The sequence below is a fragment of the Copidosoma floridanum genome, unplaced genomic scaffold (genome assembly GCF_036245765.1).
Source record: "Copidosoma floridanum isolate Cflo_tuat_1 unplaced genomic scaffold, Cflo_Japanese_pri ptg000035l, whole genome shotgun sequence".
Lineage (NCBI taxonomy): Eukaryota > Metazoa > Arthropoda > Insecta > Hymenoptera > Encyrtidae > Copidosoma > Copidosoma floridanum.
In genome coordinates, this window is record NW_028321912.1 from 3,596,814 (window position 1) to 3,617,620 (window position 20,807).

The 20,807-nt window shown below is 33.4% G+C and overlaps 2 protein-coding genes across 2 annotated transcripts in view; both read right to left on the reverse strand.

The window, feature by feature from the left end:
• Positions 1–20,807, reverse strand: part of Scgdelta (sarcoglycan delta) — an 85,612-nt gene that overhangs the window by 28,287 nt on the left and 36,518 nt on the right. The window lies entirely within an intron of this gene.
• Positions 6,530–9,235, reverse strand: LOC149373213 (A disintegrin and metalloproteinase with thrombospondin motifs like). Its single transcript, XM_089597738.1, has 13 exons — positions 9,181–9,235; positions 8,889–9,097; positions 8,727–8,816; positions 8,433–8,622; positions 8,195–8,315; positions 7,980–8,109; positions 7,705–7,907; positions 7,529–7,623; positions 7,326–7,470; positions 7,093–7,236; positions 6,897–7,023; positions 6,709–6,822; positions 6,530–6,640 (listed from the first exon to the last, which is right to left on the reverse strand). Exons 1-13 carry the CDS (start codon positions 9,212–9,214, stop codon positions 6,530–6,532), a joined length of 1,713 nt encoding a protein of 570 aa, XP_089453864.1. The 5' UTR covers positions 9,215–9,235.

The following is a 20,807-nucleotide window of genomic DNA, read 5'->3' on the forward strand; positions in this document are numbered from 1 at the left end:
GAATAAGCGTCTTACGTGTGTCTATATGGGTCGACAGTGTTACTATAACGCGATTTCCGAGTATACTCGAGTTGTGTGTGGCTCAATCTCGTCTTTCAGAAGCTTGTCCCAACTTCGAGCCCGGGTGTGAGATGCTGCTAAATATTTCAGTCAAAAGTATAAGTGTCCGATTGAAAGTTGATTTGATTTAGAGAAGAATATAAAATCGAGTGCTTTGTTGTGCTCTAATGGTTTTGTTGTCTATTTTTTTGTTTATCCTGGTGCCAAGTTTAAGACTGGTTTCACCGATTCTATATTTTCTTTTTGACGAGATTTTCCTCGGTTGAACCTAAATCTTTAATAAATTAAAACAAAGAACTGTAGATTTTAAGGTACATTGTAATGCATGGAATCTCTTTGGCGTAGACATCGTACTTTGCTACAAAGGTAATGATCATAAGATAGTCTGGACCAAATTGTACTGAATCAGCAATAAAAGTTTTTTTGTTTATCAAACATATTATATTTTTGGACCTATCTGGTCACTTATATTCAGTTCATTATTGAAATCGATGAACTAATCGTTTTTTTAAACAACTATGTTTCTCAATCATGTGCTTTACTTTCTTTCGCGTAATCTACGTTAAGTATATTTCTACAATACGTGCAAATGAAGTCAGTTTCTAGACACAATAATCAATAAAACGTGAATCGATCATTGGTGTTTTGGTTTAGTTTTGCATTTATAATGGTTTACTGACCTTTTTCACTCCTGAGCAAAACTAGACAAGTCAACCCCTTTCAAGCTATTCTTACGCCATGGGTATCAGATAACCACACGAATACAGCCTTCAATCCCTTACGGATGAAACAACTCACCCAGAATTTCAGCGTAAAGCCAAAACGGGAAATGTTCCCGGCCCGTCAGTAGTTAGTCCGACGAACGAAGATCGAAAAGAAAGCTCTCATCAAACTTTCAAGCTCCGCGAGCACAGAAAAATTTCAAGAATCCCTCGGCTAATGCATTGTTAACCCGTGTTTCTTGTACCGTCTAATCAAAGCTCGAAACCCATACGCACACTCTCTCGCGCGTGGATGTTAACCTGCGGAATCAGGGAAACTTTGATCTCTCCCGAGGTAAAAGCCTTTCCCCAAACAAAGACACACGCACAAGCACATACACACACGTATCCAAGCCACACTCCTCGAAACTCCAAAGAGGGTGAGAGGGAGAGTCGCTGCCGGTATATGGGCAAAGAAAGGTCCGGTCAAGCACCGAGGGAACAGAAAGGACCCATGGCAGTAGCAGCAGCCGCATACAGAGACACACGGCAAAGCGGAATCTCGAGGCGGCGCTTTTAGGACCAAAGTTGCAGGACCGAGCCGAACTTCCGTAATGCGTTAATCCGGTGTATATACAGTTGTGCGCTGCGGGCGCACGTGTGGACCAGGTATTCCGCCAACTTCGGCCGCACCGAACGCCACTGAGATAAGAATGTGCGCAGGTATACGGAGCCGAGCTCTCTTTCCCTTCTACTATGCGGGAGGATTTGCGACCACCCACCCTCACCCTCTGGCTTTTTTTTTCCTTCTTTCTTTCGTTTCTTTGTTTGATGCCTGGAAAAGCCTCGAGCTTGCGATGTTGGATGAAAAAGAGTGGATTTTTGGGGGGCTCACTTTACGCAGCGATGAGCCGATTGTGAATCAACAAAAATGTGCTGATCCAACGATGATTTGGTAATGGTTAAAAATTTCCCATTGCTAGTAATGAATATAGTTTGGTCTGCCACATAAATGATGCATGTGGAGTAATGGACCAACATAAGGTTTATTTGTCTGTAAAGTACAACAGAGATGTTAACTTTTTGTTTTGTTTAATGATTTAGAGTTGAATCACACCGAATGGAATGTGCTGTGATTTATAATATTATTATTCATCGAGTATTGTTTACTTTTATGTAATAACGTTATTCAGGATGTATCTCTTTTGTCATTTGTAACGGTGAATAATCAAATTAACGCGCAATGAAGTTCAAGTTTATAGAAATGACTCAATGGACTATTCGACACAAAGTATAGTCATACTGAGAGCCATTTCGTTTTTTTATTCCGATTGTGTAACGACTAAGTATGTTTATTTCTACATTTTCCTTTTTAACGCCGTATTAAAAAAAAAGACGAGAAACTTTTGATTAAATTCAAGAAATGCAATCCCTTAGAGCAAAACATTAGGGCATAAATTTTCGTTAGCTCAATAAGTAAGAACTTCCATATCTTTTGACGTCATTTAGTGATCTTAAAGTTATTTAAGGGAGTATCCCCCTTATGTATAATAACGTCAAGATTTTTATAATATTTGAAATGTAGGTAAATAATTGCAAGACAAAGCTGCAGTTAAAATTTCAAGACTGTTCACAGCTTTGGAAGCGAGTTATTAACGAGAATATATCTTACAATTTAACATGGCATTTAATGGGTGTACTTATTTTTTGCCTCTTCATCTGTTAATATCTCAATAAATAACGTCAAGATTAGGGTCATGTTGTTTTATGGGAAAAATAATATGTATAAGGATCATATTAGTGTTCCTTGAATAACCATTCAGTGAATGTAAAGTTACTACTAAATGAAAAAACAAACAAAAAACTAAGTTGAAACTCATATATACATGTATACAACGCATTAAAAACTATGCTGATACTATAGTTTTTTATAGAGAATCTAGTAAATAAAGGGGATACTCCCTTAAATTTGGTTATTGACTGTAATGTCATTGAAAGTAATGAAAATACTTTTTGTGAGTTTGAAAGACTTTGGGATTCAAGTGAAGTCATTAGAAACCATCAAAAGTTGCTAAATTAGCGATACTTCAACGTCATTTAGAAACAAAGTCTTTCAAAGACTTCTAAAGTATTAAAAAAATTGCAATGTATAAACATGACTCCTAAAATTCAGCCCGTAACTATTAAAAAACCCATAATTTTTCGTAAAAGTAAGGGACAGTACTCTCCTGAAACTTTAACGGTTCCTAACAAAATCAGAAATTATTTCAAATAATTTTTCTACAAAAAAATTCGAGCTTACCTACTTTTGATCCTGACAATCTCTATTTAAAGTAAAACGGAACGAATCAAAAATCATCACAAATTTTTTTTTTTTTTAACAATGGATTCTAGGATGAGTTAACATTTAAAGATAAATTCTTTTGTCTCTGAGAAAAATAAAGCCCAAACATTGCAAGTGATGGACCACTTAAAATAGAAACAAAGATTATGAACTAGCAATTTGACTACGGAAAACGTAGTTAGAAGCCTCGTGATACTAAATTGTGAGATGTACCTCATCCTCAGTCAGCTCAACATCAAAGCCCAGGATAACGTTGTAAAAGGGTACACGGACAATTGGCGAAAATATGGGGGAAAGGAGATAGAACACGAATGGAGACTGATTGACAGATCTGGCTGTGGGAGCCACCCGCTTGTTTTATCGATGGTCACACCGTCTGCGGGATGTAGTTTCTTTACGATAAAATACTTGTATGGACTTTAACCCACCAGAAGCCTTTCATCCGACGCGTCGTATCGGGCGTGAAATAGAACTAGACGACGAAACAGTTACGGGCATTTTTTTCCCACCGATGCCACTTGGGAGTAACTTATCGAGACTGAGTCGCGCTAAATTATTCGGACATGGGGCTGTCTGGTGAAAAATCGAGTTGCATATCCCACTTTCTTTCTCCCTGCTCTTTCGTTTTTCGTCTCCTCCCTTGTTTTTTTCCCCCCCGTCGGTTCGGACTCGTGTTCCCCACGGACGAGTGCTCGTCTTTGCGTGCTATCGAGAGCCTTTTATGGGTAACGAGACAGTGGACGGTCGTACCGGCCGGAAAGACGGAATCGATAATTTAATGCCAAACTTTCTTTCTTTGTTTTGCTTCCTTCACCCTGTCTCGGTTCTATTTGTCCCTCGCAAGATCCAAGGGTGTGGGTTGTTTCACGGAGACTTGAGAGTTTGTTTGTTTCGCTTTTAAAGGTCGTTGAAATGTGAAACTTTTCTCGGGAAAATGTGCGTGTTGTTGCAGTGAAATTAGATACCCGTCGAATTGATGTATTCGGCGCATACAGCTGACTGAAGGAAGTATAACAACCAAAAGTACCCGAATAACCAGAGTTTTGAATCAATACAATGTGACGCTCTCAAAATATTGGTCTTGTCTGCTACAATTTTTACATGAGATGTAACAAATTTTTTAAATTATATGTAAAAAACTCTCTGTACAACATTGTTGACTCAATTGAGTTTACAAAAAATTTACAAACTAATGTTGAAACTACTTTTGTACCCATTAGGTCTCAAAAAGCTTTTTGGCCCTTACTTAAACCAATGCTCTCATTAATTTAATAATCAAATAATTTAAGGACATGCAGGGAATAATGTCTCATAGAAATTTATGAATCAAACATACTTAAAATTATCGTTTTTAATAGCAACGTCATATAATAGTCGTTATTATTTTACTTTTATTATTATTTGTTGATTTTCTTAAAACTATGCTAAGGAACAAGACGTATGCTTGGATTTATTTTTGTTTTAACTTTTTTGAGGTACTATCAAACAAATTCTCAAATTCATGAAACAGTGTTTCTGCTATTATATTTTCAAGATTTACCTGTCTCGTATAGTCTCGATATTGAGAAGGTTTAATTAACTAATTTTTAATAGAGAACTTCTGAGATTATTCTAAGGTTTAAGGCTAAAAAAAGCTGTCCAGTATTTTTTTTTCCTTGAAAGATTATAATGAAAGTATTGAAGGTTAAGAAATATAAATCATCTCTTAGATTAAATCTTAAGCTTTTGTTTTCGATTATATTTTATGTTATTGAATGCACAGAAAAAACAAGTTGTGTTAATTTCAAATATACATATCAGTTGGGCCAGGATATTGCATCTACAATCTGATGAAAATTTAAGTAGGTAACTGTAGTTTAAACAAAAAACTGTCTACAAACTAAGTAAGTACAAAGGTATTTTTTAAAATATGCTCGATGAAGAAGAGATAACAAATGTATCTAAACTATCACAAAATATTTTAAACTACATGATATTCACAAGATTTACTAACAATGGTTAGCAGTTGTACTAAATACAGTTTTCTTGTTTATAGAAGTTTAATTACTTGCTGAATAAATAATGTAACTCTCATTTTGTATTGTTTATTCGATTTTTTAAACTTAATCGCCATCATTATAAGATTATGTACTTTTCTGTTTGTTTTGCTAGTATTGATATGTCAGTTTTACCCCGTCCCCCTGACAGTCATGCCTCACTAGTGAGCACGACTAGCAGTTTTATCTATTTTAATATTTGTTTAAACAGAAAAGACCACTTTATTGTTAATTCAACGAATTTGTTAATTTTTTTAATATGCTGATTTTTTAAATACTTTTTTTCACCTTATGAAAAAAGCTTTTATATGAAATTACTATAATTGGTTCAAGTTAGGGTATCAGCTGCACCCACATTTCCCCTATAGAATAATAAAGAAATATTAAATATTATGGCAACAATTTTTTCGAGAAATTGTCATATGTTTATTCTGTTCGTCAAGTTGCAATCGAAAAAAATCGATCATCCAGTCGTTTCTATCGAAATTCAGCATTGCGGAATTGATTGTAATTTCTCTTGGGTGGAAATCAAAACTCCGGAAAATTTCAAGCCACGGGGAAAGCAAAAAAAATAAAAAAATAAACAAAAATGAAAGCTTAGCCAAATAGAACGAACGACCGATGGGGAGAGAAGCTCGGGTGGAAAAACAAACACGAAACTTCGCACGCACGTGAAACTCCGTACCCGGACTTTTAGGGACTTTTAAGTCTTTATTTTTTTTTATACTCTTTGTTCGTAAGAGACGAGGTAAATATCCCACTCACACGTATAACTGCTCTTTTTCCTATGCAAATTTATGCTAGCAAACCCGCGGCTCTGTCGCGATTAGAGGTAAAGGGATAGGGGGAACCGCTTTGAAGCGAAAAGAGGAAAAAACGCATCGTTCAATTTAATTCTGGATGTAGTTGTGTGGAGGATTCGCAGATTTTTCTGTTTCCATGCGTGGTACTTCCTCCTTTTGGGTGTGGGGGGATGAGTCAGTTTTCTGATAAAACGAGCGCTGGTATTTAGCGTTTGAATTTAAATAAATCCCGAGAATGATTAAAACGTTTGTCATGCTAATGGATTTTGGCGCAAATTATTTTCATTGGACCAACAGGAATCGCTCGAGTGTGGTATGCGGGCCGGTACTGAAATCATTGGATGCGTGTGAAATTTCAATTTTTTTTTAAGTTTTATTTATTGCGAATGATTTGTCAAAAGTAAGCATTCTGAGAAAAATTTTCAAATAATCAGCATTAACTCTGTACATTGTATAAATTTTCTTACAAAACAACAATAAATACAATAACATAAATATAACAAATTATACTAATCGTTACAGCTAATACAAACAGAACAACTGATTAGATAACCAATGACAACTTGTTTGAAAATTAAGCATGATTCAGTAGATAAAAGAAAGTTTTTTGAGCAATGGTTTTTCCGGTGACGTTTCTCCGACCTCTAGCGTTACGACATGTTGATTTTTGCTGATACACTTGCCATCAATGCAATACTGCCAATAAGACAAATAAGAATAATAAGTTTGGATATTATGGTGTGACAAGGAAAAAAAAAACTTACTTTTTCAGTTCCACAAGACAGGCCTTCAGGTACGAGTACTTGATGGACGGCTTGGCACCTTCCGTTTTCGGATAAGCAGTACAATTGCACGCAGTCAGAAGTGTACTTCTCTTCCTTCGATGGGATATTTTCAAATTTGTAGATCAATGCTTGTACAAAATATATTAAGAACGAATTCGATCACTTACGGTGCAGGATTTGGTTTTCATGATTCGATGGCACAACTCGTCTCGATTGAAAACTTCTCCAGGTAGAATACGAGGGAGCTTTGTACCAATGGCTGGTCGATTGAACAAGCATTGAGCCCTTTCGTGTCTGGACATTCAAAATTTTCAAAAATGTTTGAGTTATTTTTCAACATTGGTCATCTTAACAATCACTCACTCTTGCAAAAAGCCTTTTATGCTGTACATGCTACAGTTGGACCAGTGGAAATTTTTTTCCGTCATACCCAAACGGAAAGACATAATGTACCCATCGAACGACGGACACTGGTACTTGTTTCTTACATTGTGCGAAGCACCGAGTCTAAAAAAAGGATTCAAAGCTTCATTGTACTGCCAAAATGACGTCTAATAAGTCCATGGATATTGGGTATATTTGCCGCAACAACTTACAGATGCCCAACCTCGTGAGTGGAAGGTACTATCGAGCTAAAGTCCCCAAAATCCTCGAGAACTGCAAAAGCTTCCATCTTCTTCTCCTTGGGGTCAAATGCACATGCTCCCAGGTAGAATGCATTTCCTAAAGATAAAATTTTTTCTTTACAATTAATAAGAAAGGATTACATGAACTGAGTCACTAGTAATTAACGACCTACCCTTAGCATCACAATAAAAATCCAAATCTTGCGGTTCAAAGCATTCTTCCCTATCAGGCGATGGGCAAACCGGAATGTTGTCGCACAGGTTGTTCCTGCAAAACGAAGGGAAACTCTAATCAGCAACCTCTAAGGGACCATCTAAACGATATTCTGTCATGAATACATAAACTTACGCAGTCATTGTTATCACAGCATCGTATTCCAGGTTTAGCTTCTTCATCCACATAAGGAAGTGTTTATCGTCGTATCGCGTTTCGTTGTATAAGTATCTAGGTCCTTCATCCAAGATTCCATTGTAATTCATTAATTTACGTTTTCCATGATAACCTTTTACGTTGACGATGTTATTTGCTATGTAAGGTATCGCTCCGACATCCTAGTAGAATACAACCAAGTGAATATTTTTCTTTTCGAAGATTTCATATTTACTCATTTTGACTTTATTTACTTGTGCCAAGACTATACCAGCGATGTTCAAGCGGATACTCGGATCGAGAAATGCACGGTACCTCAGATCAACACCGTTCCAGTAGGCTAGTAGGTACTCGACAGCGGCATCAACGTTTCGGTAGAACACACTGGATGGTAAACACACATTTTTTTAGGAATTAGTTTGTTAACCTACTTTTCATGAATCCTATTACTTAAAATAAAGCAATTTACTTGAATAAGCTCCAATCCATTAGGATTAACAGTTCGGGATGAATCACTGGAGGTAACAAGTTTAACGTTACGTTTTTTGGGTCTTCTGGTTTGGATATTTTCACCACCGCAGAAGTTTTATCTGAAAGTTTTCACATGTATTTTAATTAATATCCTCCAATGAAGGATTCTATGCGATTTTTTTGATGTATGAACAAATCATTTGTATGTAATGTCAATTCATGTTTACAGTACTTACTCGTGTTTGCGTTTCTAACGACATTTATTTTCGTCAGGACGTGGTCGTGCGTGTAGTCGATTTTGTGATAGTTGTCGCAGTCATTACATGGAATCTTGTTGTCGTCCGCACTACGCTTATATTTTTTATAAAACTTTTTACGCAACCTGGATGGTATGGGCTGGATAGCTTTATCGCCAATAGTTCCATGCTGTCAAAAACGTTGAGAAATTCGATTAAAAAGTAATTCATGTTTTCTCTCCAGTAATTGGTGAGATTCTCCACAGAAGATCTTTAGATTTTAGTTGCACTTACAACGAGAGGCATTCCATTTTCGTCGTGCTCTATCGACAATGCGGCAAGATAATGCTTGTTGTGAAAAAATTGTGCATTTACTCTCATTACCTGTTAAAAAAAATAAACTAGATCATGGTATTTCAAACGTAATACTCAATGGCTTTTGTCACATTTACGTACATTGTTAAGTCGCTTATATTGAACGCTAGCGTTTCGATTATTACCAGATTTGGCTACGAAAACTGGTGTTCTTTGACCGGCCAAGTGTCCATCGGTTGGCTCCAAGTATAACGTGATGCTTTTGTTGAAACAAGTTAATTGCAGCACGCGGTGGCTATCTCTATTTTTGTGATACCCGTGGACCAAAGGAATCACTTGAAAGTTTTCGGCTAAAATTACGTGCAAGATATACTAAGTATCTACTTCTCAAAGAAGATTTTCTTTAAAGTACGAAAAAGTTTTTTGTGCTTACTTCGGGGACGCGAATCTGGATGATATTGTTTCATGTTTCTTACATCTCTGTAATGATAGATCTAAAATAATGGTTCTATTAGAATGTATTTTAAAATATTAAAGTTACAATATTTAGAAGTATTACAGCTGCTGGTTTGAATGTCATGTATTTCAGATTAACTTACCTCGTATGGATGTACAAGAGGAACGCTTACAAGAAATAAAAAAAAGCAAAAATGGTACATTTTTAACTATAAAAACTGACTATTGCAACTGAAAATAGTTTATACGTGCTCGTACTTTAAATTTATGAATGACGATTGGTTTTTCATCGCAATTCATTTTATAAGCTGTCGGACTGTTACGCTCTTAACTAAAAAGTGTTGCTAATTTTTCACGGTGCCAGCTAACACAATGCATTATAAGCCTAATCTTTAATTACGCGGAATAAGATATAAATTTGCGTTGAAGAAAAGCTTGATCCGCATTGTCTCGCGATCTGATTGACAATTGTATTTGCAATGAGCATGAAATTCCAATTACAGTTGTTTGACTGCCATTGGGATGGTGTAACGCGTTCAGAATATGGAGTCTCATGAAGACGTTTTTAAAAAAAAGTAAACAGTAACTAATGAACTTTTGAAAACAAATTTTGAATATTCTACAAATCTAAAGGTTTTTAGAACACCGTTCAGGTTTTCATGGGCATGGGCCGTACTTATTACTACAGCATTAAGCTGGTTTGGTGTACCAAGTTTCAAACAACTTGCTAGTACTCAAAGAGTCGTCAATTAAAAAGTACTAAAAAATCAAGGATTTTTTTCCAGGTCATAAATTTTGACAATATTTATAAAAACTCAATACGTTATTTTGTTTACTCAGAAAAAATTTAACCATAAAACTTACAAATTCGTAACCTTAAACAACAAAAGTCTGTTACAAATTTTTGATAAATTAAGTTTCCGTGATGTTACATTATTTTTTTATATCCAAAGAATGTGCGTATAAAATTTCATATCATTACATGCAGTTTTGGAAAAAATTGGAAAAACAAGGGATTGGATCGTTTATTAACGTTTCATTGTTTCTTTCATGTTTTTTTTTTACAAAATACGTAGACAACTTTCGTTTTACGAGAATCTTTTATAGGCATTATATTTTTCTACGCGTTAGAAAAAAAAAAAAAAAAAAAAAAATGTGCAAGAAACAATTACATATTGATAAAAAAAGTTATGCAATAAAGTATTACTTCATTCTGAAGAAAATAGCACTTTAGGGCCTATGTTTCGAGAAAAACTTTTTGGAGATATTAACAAAAACGTGATGGAAAAGCTTTAAATATTCAGGCTTCGCCGTGGCGAATTAAAAAAAATTGTTCCTCAAATTTTTTTCAACTGCATATTGTGATCTAAAATTCCATACTAATATTTCATAGATACAAACAAATAATATAATATTTAAAAAAGTTGGGTTATCGAAGATTTGTAAGACAGAAGTCTTCTGTTGATTGAAGTTAGGAAATTCGTAACTTTCGATGTTACGAAGTTTTTTGAACACACAAATCAACCTATTGAGTTTTGACAAATGACATCGGAAATCACGGGTCTTGAGAAATATTTCTAATATTTTTTTGATTTTTGTTGACATCTAATTTCACTAAAATATTCCTATTTTACATGTGTTTTTTTACTAATCTTATACGACAGGTTTTACAAGGTGTTCAACAATTTTGAAGTAAATGGAAAGATCATATTGATATTTATGTCACCATCACATTTTCTTAGTTCTTATTATACATTCAATAAAATTTGTAAATTAAAGTAATGTGCATCCTACAAGTTATCATTTATATATATTCAATAAAATTTTTCCAGCAAAAATGCAGTATACAATTTAGAAATTTATTTTATTTACTGCAATGCTTTACCAATTTCTTTACACATACTATGAACACTACATTTCATTCTTGGAATCCATAATTACCAAGTGTTATTTTTGGCAAACAAACTTTGACATAAAGAATATATACGAACAAGTAAACCTTCACTGATAATAATAATTCATATGTAACACAACTATAACATCAAAAGTTCAACTAAAAGATTTTTTAATAATTTCAAATTCATGATAAATAAAAAAACTATCAAATAAGTAATCATTAACATATTATGAACAACTTCTACAATTACATTCTAGATAGTCACAGTAGCAAATTTATACCCGTATTAGTTACATCTTCTGTGGTTATTGTACTGTATGCTACTGTATGTGTTACACTCAGAAATGCACATGTAACTCTATACCAAAGTGTGTGTTGCACTGTGGCTGAGTCTATGAAAAAACATGTATACTTGCACTTGATTAGCAATACTTGAAGGTCGTTAAAAAAAAAACTTATGAAAGTAAGTTTAGTGACTGTTGATTTGCAAACTAAAAAGTATTTGTTAAGGAAAAACATATTTATTTAAAAGTGCGATAGGATTATTTGAAATTTTTTTTATGAATCAAAGAAGTGTTAGAAAATTTGAAAAAATTATTCTTCTAATAATTTTTAACAGTTTTTTACCTATGCAAAAAAACATGTTTAAAATTTATTCAATAATAAAAACTTGAGAAAAACTTGTATTTTTGTTTAAATATGTATTGAATCAAAAATAAAAAAATATTTGAAAACTTGGAAAGCAGAGAAAATATTTTTGGATGTAAAATATACAAAATACTTATAACTTGTTAAATACACCTAGATGTTTATTGACAAGCAATTTTTTCTCATCAGCCTAGTATGCACTGGGTTAAAACTTATTTGTATTAAATCCTACAAAAAAAAGTATTTTTTCATTTTTAAAATCTGTTTCTAGCAAATAAAGATATGGTATATATTTTTTCTTTACTTATCAAAGATATTTTATAAATAGTGCCTAGTTTTATTATAACTGAAAATATATATCGGCATTTGAATATTGACTTTATGCGGTTAAATAGTTGAGACAAGACATTTTTGAATATGATGTTAAACAATGTACCTATTATTTATTAAATTAATTATTAAATAACTAACATTTCTAAAATAAATAAAATTTTCAGAGAAAAATTTTGGTATGTCATAGAAGTAGGTATAATATGTTGTAAATTTTTTATTGCAACAAGACTTCGTAAAATAATAGTGTTCACATAATGATTGATAAGAGACGTTTACACAATCAAATGCGTATTAATTTAAAAAAATGTTCTTTCTGGTACAATTTTTAAATCAGTATATTTTGGTAGATAATGTAGATCACATAATAATTACATGATTGAATAAATACATTTTTTTTAAATATGCAAAAATGTACCGGATAGCGTTCTTACGACAGCTTGTGGGCGTTTTCATTTAAAATCTTAACTTGCAATATGAAAAAGACGTTGTGTTTTCACATGAATCATTATAATCATGGTAATTAAACGTATTCCGATTGGAAACTAAATTTCGTTACTTTAACACGAAAACGTGGAATCGAACTTGATCCGTTTGTTTTTGGTAAACAAAAACAAAAAAAAAAAAAAAAAAAAAAAAAGCGTTACGTGCGTGTCATTCAATCGTGAACCCAAAAACACATCCTTTGAAAAATCAACTTGAAAACTCGGACACATTTCCGGCAAAAAAAAAAAAAAAAAAAAAAAAAAAAAAAAAAAAAAAAAAAAAAAAAAAAAAAAAAAAAAAAAAAAAAAAAAAAAAAAAGCTAGACCAGAGTTCTCGTTTATCGATCTCTCTTGGCATGAAAAATTCGTACGCACGCCCGGGATAAACAAAAGGAGAAAAGAAAAGAAAATTCCCCCATGGCGTAGCTACTCGATTCTCTGGCTCCGTGATGTTATATCGTATTCATGGAGCTCGGCTTTTCCGTCACAAAGACTAACAAGCCGTGGCTCATAGGTTAAAAACGCAATTTCAGCACTTCTGCGTGGAACTTTTGAGACGCAAGGTGGAACTAAATTACAAACAACAGCAGCAGTTTTATTTTTTATTTCCCCCCCCCCATTCACACTGTCTATGCTCTCCATCATATTTACTCTTTCATTTTGAAGTTACTGTTTGTTAGCTTGGGTTTGTCCTTGTGTACAAATTATTTATAAAAACGGCATTTCATGATCCTCAGTTTCTTAACGAAACTCCTCGATTCTCTTTGAAAATTAAAAATACAAGATACCTCTAGACGATCGGTCATGCAAAGTATGAATTCAGTAATCAGGAGATTACATCACACGTTGAAATTTAATCGATTACACAATTCGTTGAATGAAACTCTTGAGTAATTTTATTGTTCCATTCAAGGCAAGTTTTCGGACACAATCGCATCAGGTGTAAGAATTACGCAACGATGTTACGTATAGAAGAGAACCGATCTCATACAATGATGTACACCTATTTGTCTTATCTTGTTGACCTTTATTGGTGCTTGAATATGTTTCATTTCCGCATTGCATTGAATTGTGAGAGTTATCTATTTTTAATAGGTTATTTGGAATGTATACTTACGTTGGTATACGATATAAATAAGCAAAAAATCGGAGTTAAAGAAAATGTACTCTTAGAAATTTAGGTAAAAATATTTGCTCTAATTAGTTATAAATTATTGGATTTTTTAAGAACTACTCTAAGTATAAAGAAATTTGCGACAAATTCGTGGGAGAAAAATAGACATTGATAGTAGAAAAAAATTCTAAAAATAACATATTTAGTTGTTTGCATTTTGAAAAAAAATTAATAAGATGTAACAAAGTAAATAAGAAAATTCATTTGAGTTTAATTTTTTCATGTATTTCATAATGTATACAATTTAGTAATTTTTTTCTTAATTTAAATAAAAATGAGAATTTCTGAACAAAACAATTAATGTAATTTTTAATAAAATAGAAAAAACGAACACCTTAGGCTCAAATTTATTTCAAATATATAAGTTCTCACTATTTGCAATAGTGTATCACATATCTGGGAGGTTGAAGGACAAATAAAGCGTTTAAGGTCTCGTGTAAGTATCAGAAACATGTGATCTAAGGTTACTTTACTTTCATAGAGTGCATATAATATTTTACCGCAATCCGTTCAGAAAGAGAAATTTTATTTCCACCAGCGGCCAAGTGATGTGAAAAGTAAATTTCGCTTTCTGAATATTGATACATGAATAAAAACAATTTTTCCTATGGTTTTAATATTTTTTTCGCAATAGTGTGCGGAAAATTGGTGTTTTCCGCACTGGTATTAGTGTGGAAAATCGATTTTCCCACATAGTGTGCGACAAAGGTGTGCGGCAAAGGTTTTTCCGCACAGTGTGCGGAAAAGGTGTGTGGCAAAGGTTTTTGTCGCACAGTGTGTGGAAAAAGTGTGCGGCAAAGGTTTTTGCCGCACAGTGTGCGGAAAAGGTGTGTGGAAAAGGTTTTGCCACACACCGGAAAAAATTTTGCTACACACTGGAAATCAAAATTCAAACCTATTTTGTACCTATTTTCCTCACACATTGCGAAAAAACTTGTACGCAACTCGTGCGGGACGATTTCCCGCACTCGTGTGATAGACTCGCACTCGTGGCCGGTGACGGTAACTCGTACCTTGCGATCACACTCGTGCTACGCACTCGTGTGCTCAACTGGTACTCGTTCCCGTCAACTCCGGCACTCGTGTGAGTCAATCACTACTCGTGCGGGAAATCGTCTTTTCCGCACTTGTTACGTAAATAACTATTAAAGGTGCATAATAAAAGTAGTATGACTTAGTTTCTGGAAAGTTAATTTTTTTTTAATTTTTTTCAACTCCATAGAAATTACTTTTGGAGAAATTACTTGACTGTCGTAGATTAAAACAAATTTTTTAAATTAGTTTGTTCATAATGAGAAAATAGTTACACAAATGTTATCCCTTTGAGTGTGTGAATTTATCTTTGATGAATTAACAAAAAATTCATACGAGGATTCATTTCTAGGAAGTTTCATTTAACATTTCTAGCAGTAGAAAGAGCGCGTTTCAAAAAACGTACTTCACGATGCGAAAAAATACGTTGAGAGGAGAATAATTTATATTACTCTGGATATTAAATTTTTTTTCATGAAACAAAAAAGTTCATAATCAGATAGACACTGCGCGTCCATTAAAATACGGAAAACATGAATAATTTCTATTTTTACTGTAACCAATTTTTAAAAGTCTTGTACCTATCCAGCCAGCATTACATTTTTTTTATACACTTTTGCTGTCTGCCTGTCTATCTGTCTGCCGGTAGGAGGATAGTCAGAGTGTTTTAATCTATTTTTATAATAAGTAACTTTAGATAAGCAAAACTATTTTATACTCAGTATGGATCACAATGTAAGGCAGTGTAAACGTACAACATTGAATTTATATTACATAGCTCTCGAGAGTTGAAAATGACGGATTTGAATTGTGAATCGGGCTAGGTCTTTCTCATTATTTCGTATACATATATCTACATTTTTTGGTGCTAATTTAGCAATCATTTTGTGTCGTAATGAAGACCAAATTTTTTAATGATTCACACATAATCTACTACTTTGTAAATTACTTTTGTCCGGTTATTATTATACTGTATTGATATGATGCAGAAGCCTGTCGTGAACGTATTACGACGTATTTGGTATTTGGCTTCTTGCCTGCATTATTCTTAATCTCATCGGTTTTACAGGTTTTATTTTTTTTTTTTATTTTCTTCTTGTCGTTTTTCTTGCTTATATTGAACGTGAATCGAAATAGAAATGTATATACTAAGCTCAACCCATTTTTTTATGATTAATGCCACTAACAAAAGCTAAAATCTTTATTTTAAGATAGTGCCTACATTTAAATAAGTGATTGTTCCTAGCGATTCATAACGTCGGAAAAAATATTTCTCTAACGCGTTAATAACTGATGATGCAGATTTTTCTCTAAATGGTATGATTGAGAGAACAGATCTTGTAAAGACTATTCTACGTATTCAAGTTCTATTGGATACTTTTCAAAGTCCTAGTTACCCCTTTCCTTGTAAAATTTTTCAACACTTAACTAGCATGGATCATCTTTATTGCTCTTTAGGATTTTCAATTAATATTCCATCACGTGGTTAAATGGACGATGAGCTTTCATGATTCTTTCTATCATCTCGTATTTCTCACCAATAATTTTCTAATCTTGGCAAACTAGTTTCTTACACCAGCTCTCAGTCGTGATTTTTGAAGTTTCAATTACATCAATTTGTTTATGTCAGGTACTATGTTACTGGTGCCTTTTCTACGCTGAACTGCGAAACCATATGCCATCAAATTCACCGTCCATCTGTCTAATCTGCCAGTTGTATCTTTTTCATTGAACGACCATTTTAGAGCACTGCAATATTGGTCATCACTACAAATATTCAGCCAAAATTTCTTGTTTGATGGCTCCACTTTTTTGTTGTATTAAAAATAATTTTTTTTTTTCAAGCAGTGCTCTTCTTGCACGTGATACCACATGTTCCATCCTGTTTATCTGGTGCGTCAATACCTCTCGAAGCTCTCCATTGCTTGCGTCAGTTTGTCAACATTAGTCTGCTTGCAGATCGAGCCTGTGCAATATTGGGGTCTTAGACAATAAACATTTCGTTCTTTGAAATGCTCACTCTTGCTTGTCTAACTATTCAAATTTAGCGTCTTTTCTAATTAACTTGATCAAAAGACCAATTATTTGCGCAAATTTTTCAGCAAATTTTCCACACCTATGCAAGCTGTTATCGTTAACCTACGCAGATGTTACGGATCTAATGAAGTTTTTTATATTATTCTCAACAATGAAACCTGTAGAACTTGAATACTATTTTTGGAAACTCTACTTTTCTGGTGTTTTATTACAAGGCAGACTTTTTTCACTTTAAAGAGTATTTTCTTAAGCACTTCCAAATTTTTCGCAACAATAATTATATTGTTAAATTCATTATACCCGCATGTCTCTGAATCGCCAATGAATTTTCGAAACGTAGCTTCAGAACTACTTAATCCCGTTGGTAAGCGTTTGTATTTGTTATGATGTATACACTGGCATTAGGAATCTTTATTTAGAAGTGCATTTGTACGTTTCTTCAGCCTTACTTAAAGTATATTTTAGAAGTGTAAATTAAAAATTTTCGAACTAAAAAATGAAATAAAAAACTCGATGAAAAATTATTATAATCTTATTTGTACACGTTTTTAAATACTTTCTACATTGTACTCTCACCAGTTACTCTACGTTTATTAACTAAAGAAAAAAAATATAAACAAAAAAAAAAATTAATAAATTTAACATTAAAATATTTACTAACGTGTCCCCATCAAATTATTATCTTAACCATTCCATGATAAAATAATACATTATTTTTGTCCGAAAAGTAAGTTCAAATTATTGTTATTCTGAAAGCAATTTACATGCAGTAATATTATAACAAGGTATTAGTTTTTTAGTTGCCAAGTATATTTTCGTGTATGCACTCCAGTGTTTTTCTCCAAAAAAATGTGCCAAAAGGCGTTGACGAAATAAGTGCAAGTCGCAGGTGTATAGGAAGTAAGATCACTTGGTACCTTTTTTTTCACCCATTTCCCTCTCCCCTCCACATATGGGTGGATCAAAAGGGGTCCAGCACTCCCGAACAACGACCCATTGTGCCTCGGCCACAGAGAGAAATTTCCATTGTCCTGCGCTCATCCATCCACTCGTCTATATTCATCCAGCCCCGACTTTTGCGCATCTCGTCGTTACTCTCTAATAACGTCCTGTCTTTTTCTCTCTCCGTTTTCACAGCCAGGGACACACGAGAAAGAGGGAAAAAGGAAAAAGAGACGGGATCGACGCGAAAAACCATGGACGGCAAGTTTTCAGAGAGCTGCAGCCGATGATCGTAAAACGAGAAGTATACAGGGGAGGGGGAGAAGTACACCCCAGCTTGCGTGTCTGCGTGTTTGCTCTCGCAAGAGTTGTACGTGGTCTTTTTCGGTTATTTGGATGAAAGTCTAAAGGTAGTGTTTTTCAAGTTCTTTTCTTTCCTTTTTTTTTTTTTTTTTTTCTCTTGTCCTCTTGTTTCAATCATGATGGAAGTGTCATATTTTCATACGTGCACATTGATGGCTAAGGCTTTCCATGATGATCAAGTAGCATTTGTTTTGACATTTTATTTCTTTAAATATTTGTTACCCATATCAGATAAATTACTTAGGAGTCTATCTTGCTGAATAAGGTGATATTTAATTCTAGTCCGTAAAATATTCAAGTAAAGAAAATTATGTTTTTCCACACATTATTGGGTAACTTGCATTGCTGACTGTCAGTGGTTTCTTGTAGATAAGCTGAAAACATTTTTATCGTTGTTATAAATGACAGTTTACTGTTCTAAAAACTTATTACACTAAGTTTCTTATCATTCAATTAGTCCTTGAAAATTAGAAATGATTAATTTTTATGTACTTATGTAATTTCAATGGCTTGTCTTACCTTACTCGTCTGTCTCTGCTAATTTAGAAGATACATTCTAAGGTTAAAATGTATACTTTAGTTTTGACAATTTACTATTCTAAAAACTCATTGTACTAAATTTCTTTTTGTTTAATTAGTCCTTGAAAATTAAAAATGACTGATTTTTATGTACTTGTATGATTTCAACGGCTCGTTTTACCTTACTCGTCTGTATTTACTAGTTTAGAAGATAATATATATTCTAAGATTAAAATGCATATTTTAGAGGATTACTATGTTTAATTATTGATCAAAGTTATAAAATTAAGATTAAACGTAAACAAAAAACCAAAGAATGACAAAAATACTCATTTTTTTCGTATTATGGATAATTGATATGAGCGTGGTCTTTAATGGTGTTTGTTATTGTATCTCATAGTTCGAGAACTCCCGCTTGCCCATCATACGTTCAATAAATTTTTTTTTATCTCTTAGCTAATTTGTGAAATATTTTTTATAATTTGAAATCTATCTTGTATCTTGTACATCGATGAATACAATGAAACTAAAAAAGTACTTAATGTGGAAGCAATTTAGCATTCCACGATTAAACATGACCTAGTAGCCGAATTTTCTGAATAATAATACACCGAAAATATTTACTTGAAGAGTTCTAAGTAAATAATCTCTTGAAAGAAGATTACATATTCCTACTTGACTATTTTCATAAATATTTTCTTGATTCTAAGAAATTTTCTTTTCAGTTGTACATGCACTGAATTTTTTTTGCCGCAATATCAATTACTGGGTCGTTTAATTGATCAGAGGATTTTCATGCAGTTTGCAATTAAATTCTTTCTTTTGTGCAAGGGTTTTGTTGTGTATATGGAAAAATATTTTACATTCTAGGTTATGGCTTTTTCACGTTTCTCCCTATGCTTCACATTTTTACCTACAACGGAGTAATATTTTGTTTGTTCAGGAACTTTTTAAATAATGTTAAATTAGGACAACAAGTGTACCATCCGCGAGTTTGTGTCTATTATTCCTTTGACAAACATCTTTTGAAGTATTTAATCCTCCGCAACCTGAAAATATAAACAATGAAAAATTTTCCGTGAATTTGAGATTTCTTTCAGCAAAGAAAGCTCATTTAAAACTTGTTTGCAATACTTGTAGCACTGTTTACTACATAATTTGTAGGTTTGACGAGAATAAGTGTTAGAGTTCACAGAAATCGTTTGATCGACCCTCCTTGTAAACGAAATCAATTTATCTTTAAACTTTCATCATTTCAACGTTTGCTGTGGAATTTCAATGCAAGCCGGCATGAAACGATGGCTTTTATTTTCAGTGTTCAATTTTACAGACAATCCCTTTACCTGTGCGCACAGCGAGCAATATAATAGGTCGAATTGCTTCCACCCCCTGAAAAAGCAAGACGTCCGAGAAGACGGGATTTATTTAATAAAATGCACACAGGAGAGAAGAAAAAGAGAGGAGCCGCTGTCAAAGGGGCCCGAGACTTCTTGGTTTGCCGCCGCCAAGCTGATTTTCTTTCGAGCGCCCCGGTGCCGAGCGACGTTTAATCTTCTTTCTCTCTATGGAAGCTTTATCGGATATCTTCAAGCGATCCTTGGTTCATCCAAAGCTCCGCTTTTTCTTTTTTTCTTTCACGTGCCTTTGTAGTTTTGTATTTTTTTTTTTTTTTTTCATTTTACTTCGCAAAAATATTGCGAAACTGACTCGGCTCATTTTATTGTGTTTTCTTTTATCTGGGAGCGTCTTGGGCTTACGGTTTTTAGAATCTACACGCGAGTCTTAGCTCTTTCCTTAAAATTTGGCTAGTCTTTTGATTTATTCATACATTTTTTTTGATTGGGTATTTTTTTGGTATGATATTCTTTTTTAATTTTATTTTATAACGCGGCTTGTATTTTTAAAATACTCGAGGGTACATAAGTCAAGAATTTAATTATTTTCTTGTTGATAATAAGCAAAATTAATAAATGAAAAAATAAATTGGGAATTCACGTAGTATTTAATCATTTAAATTTTCATTGAAAACGCAATTTTTCGTAAAATTCCATTGTGTGAATAAAGTTAAAAAAATTTCTCTAAAAGACAGATCGTCTATAAAATTTCTCATTAAGTCAACAAGCTTATTTTTAGGGGGTAAGAATAATTTATGTACAGCAAATTTTGCAACGGAGTGC

Excerpts from the sequence above, each read along its gene's own strand:
- LOC149373213 (XM_089597738.1), bottom strand. The coding sequence starts at position 9,214 with ATGAAACAATATCATCCAGATTCGCGTCCCCGAA. Across the intron at positions 7,908-7,979 it reads CTGGTATAGTCTTGGCACAA|GATGTCGGAGCGATACCTTA; the intron begins GTAAATAAAGTC and ends GTATTCTACTAG. Across the intron at positions 6,641-6,708 it reads TGTCTTGTGGAACTGAAAAA|TATTGCATTGATGGCAAGTG; the intron begins GTAAGTTTTTTT and ends TCTTATTGGCAG.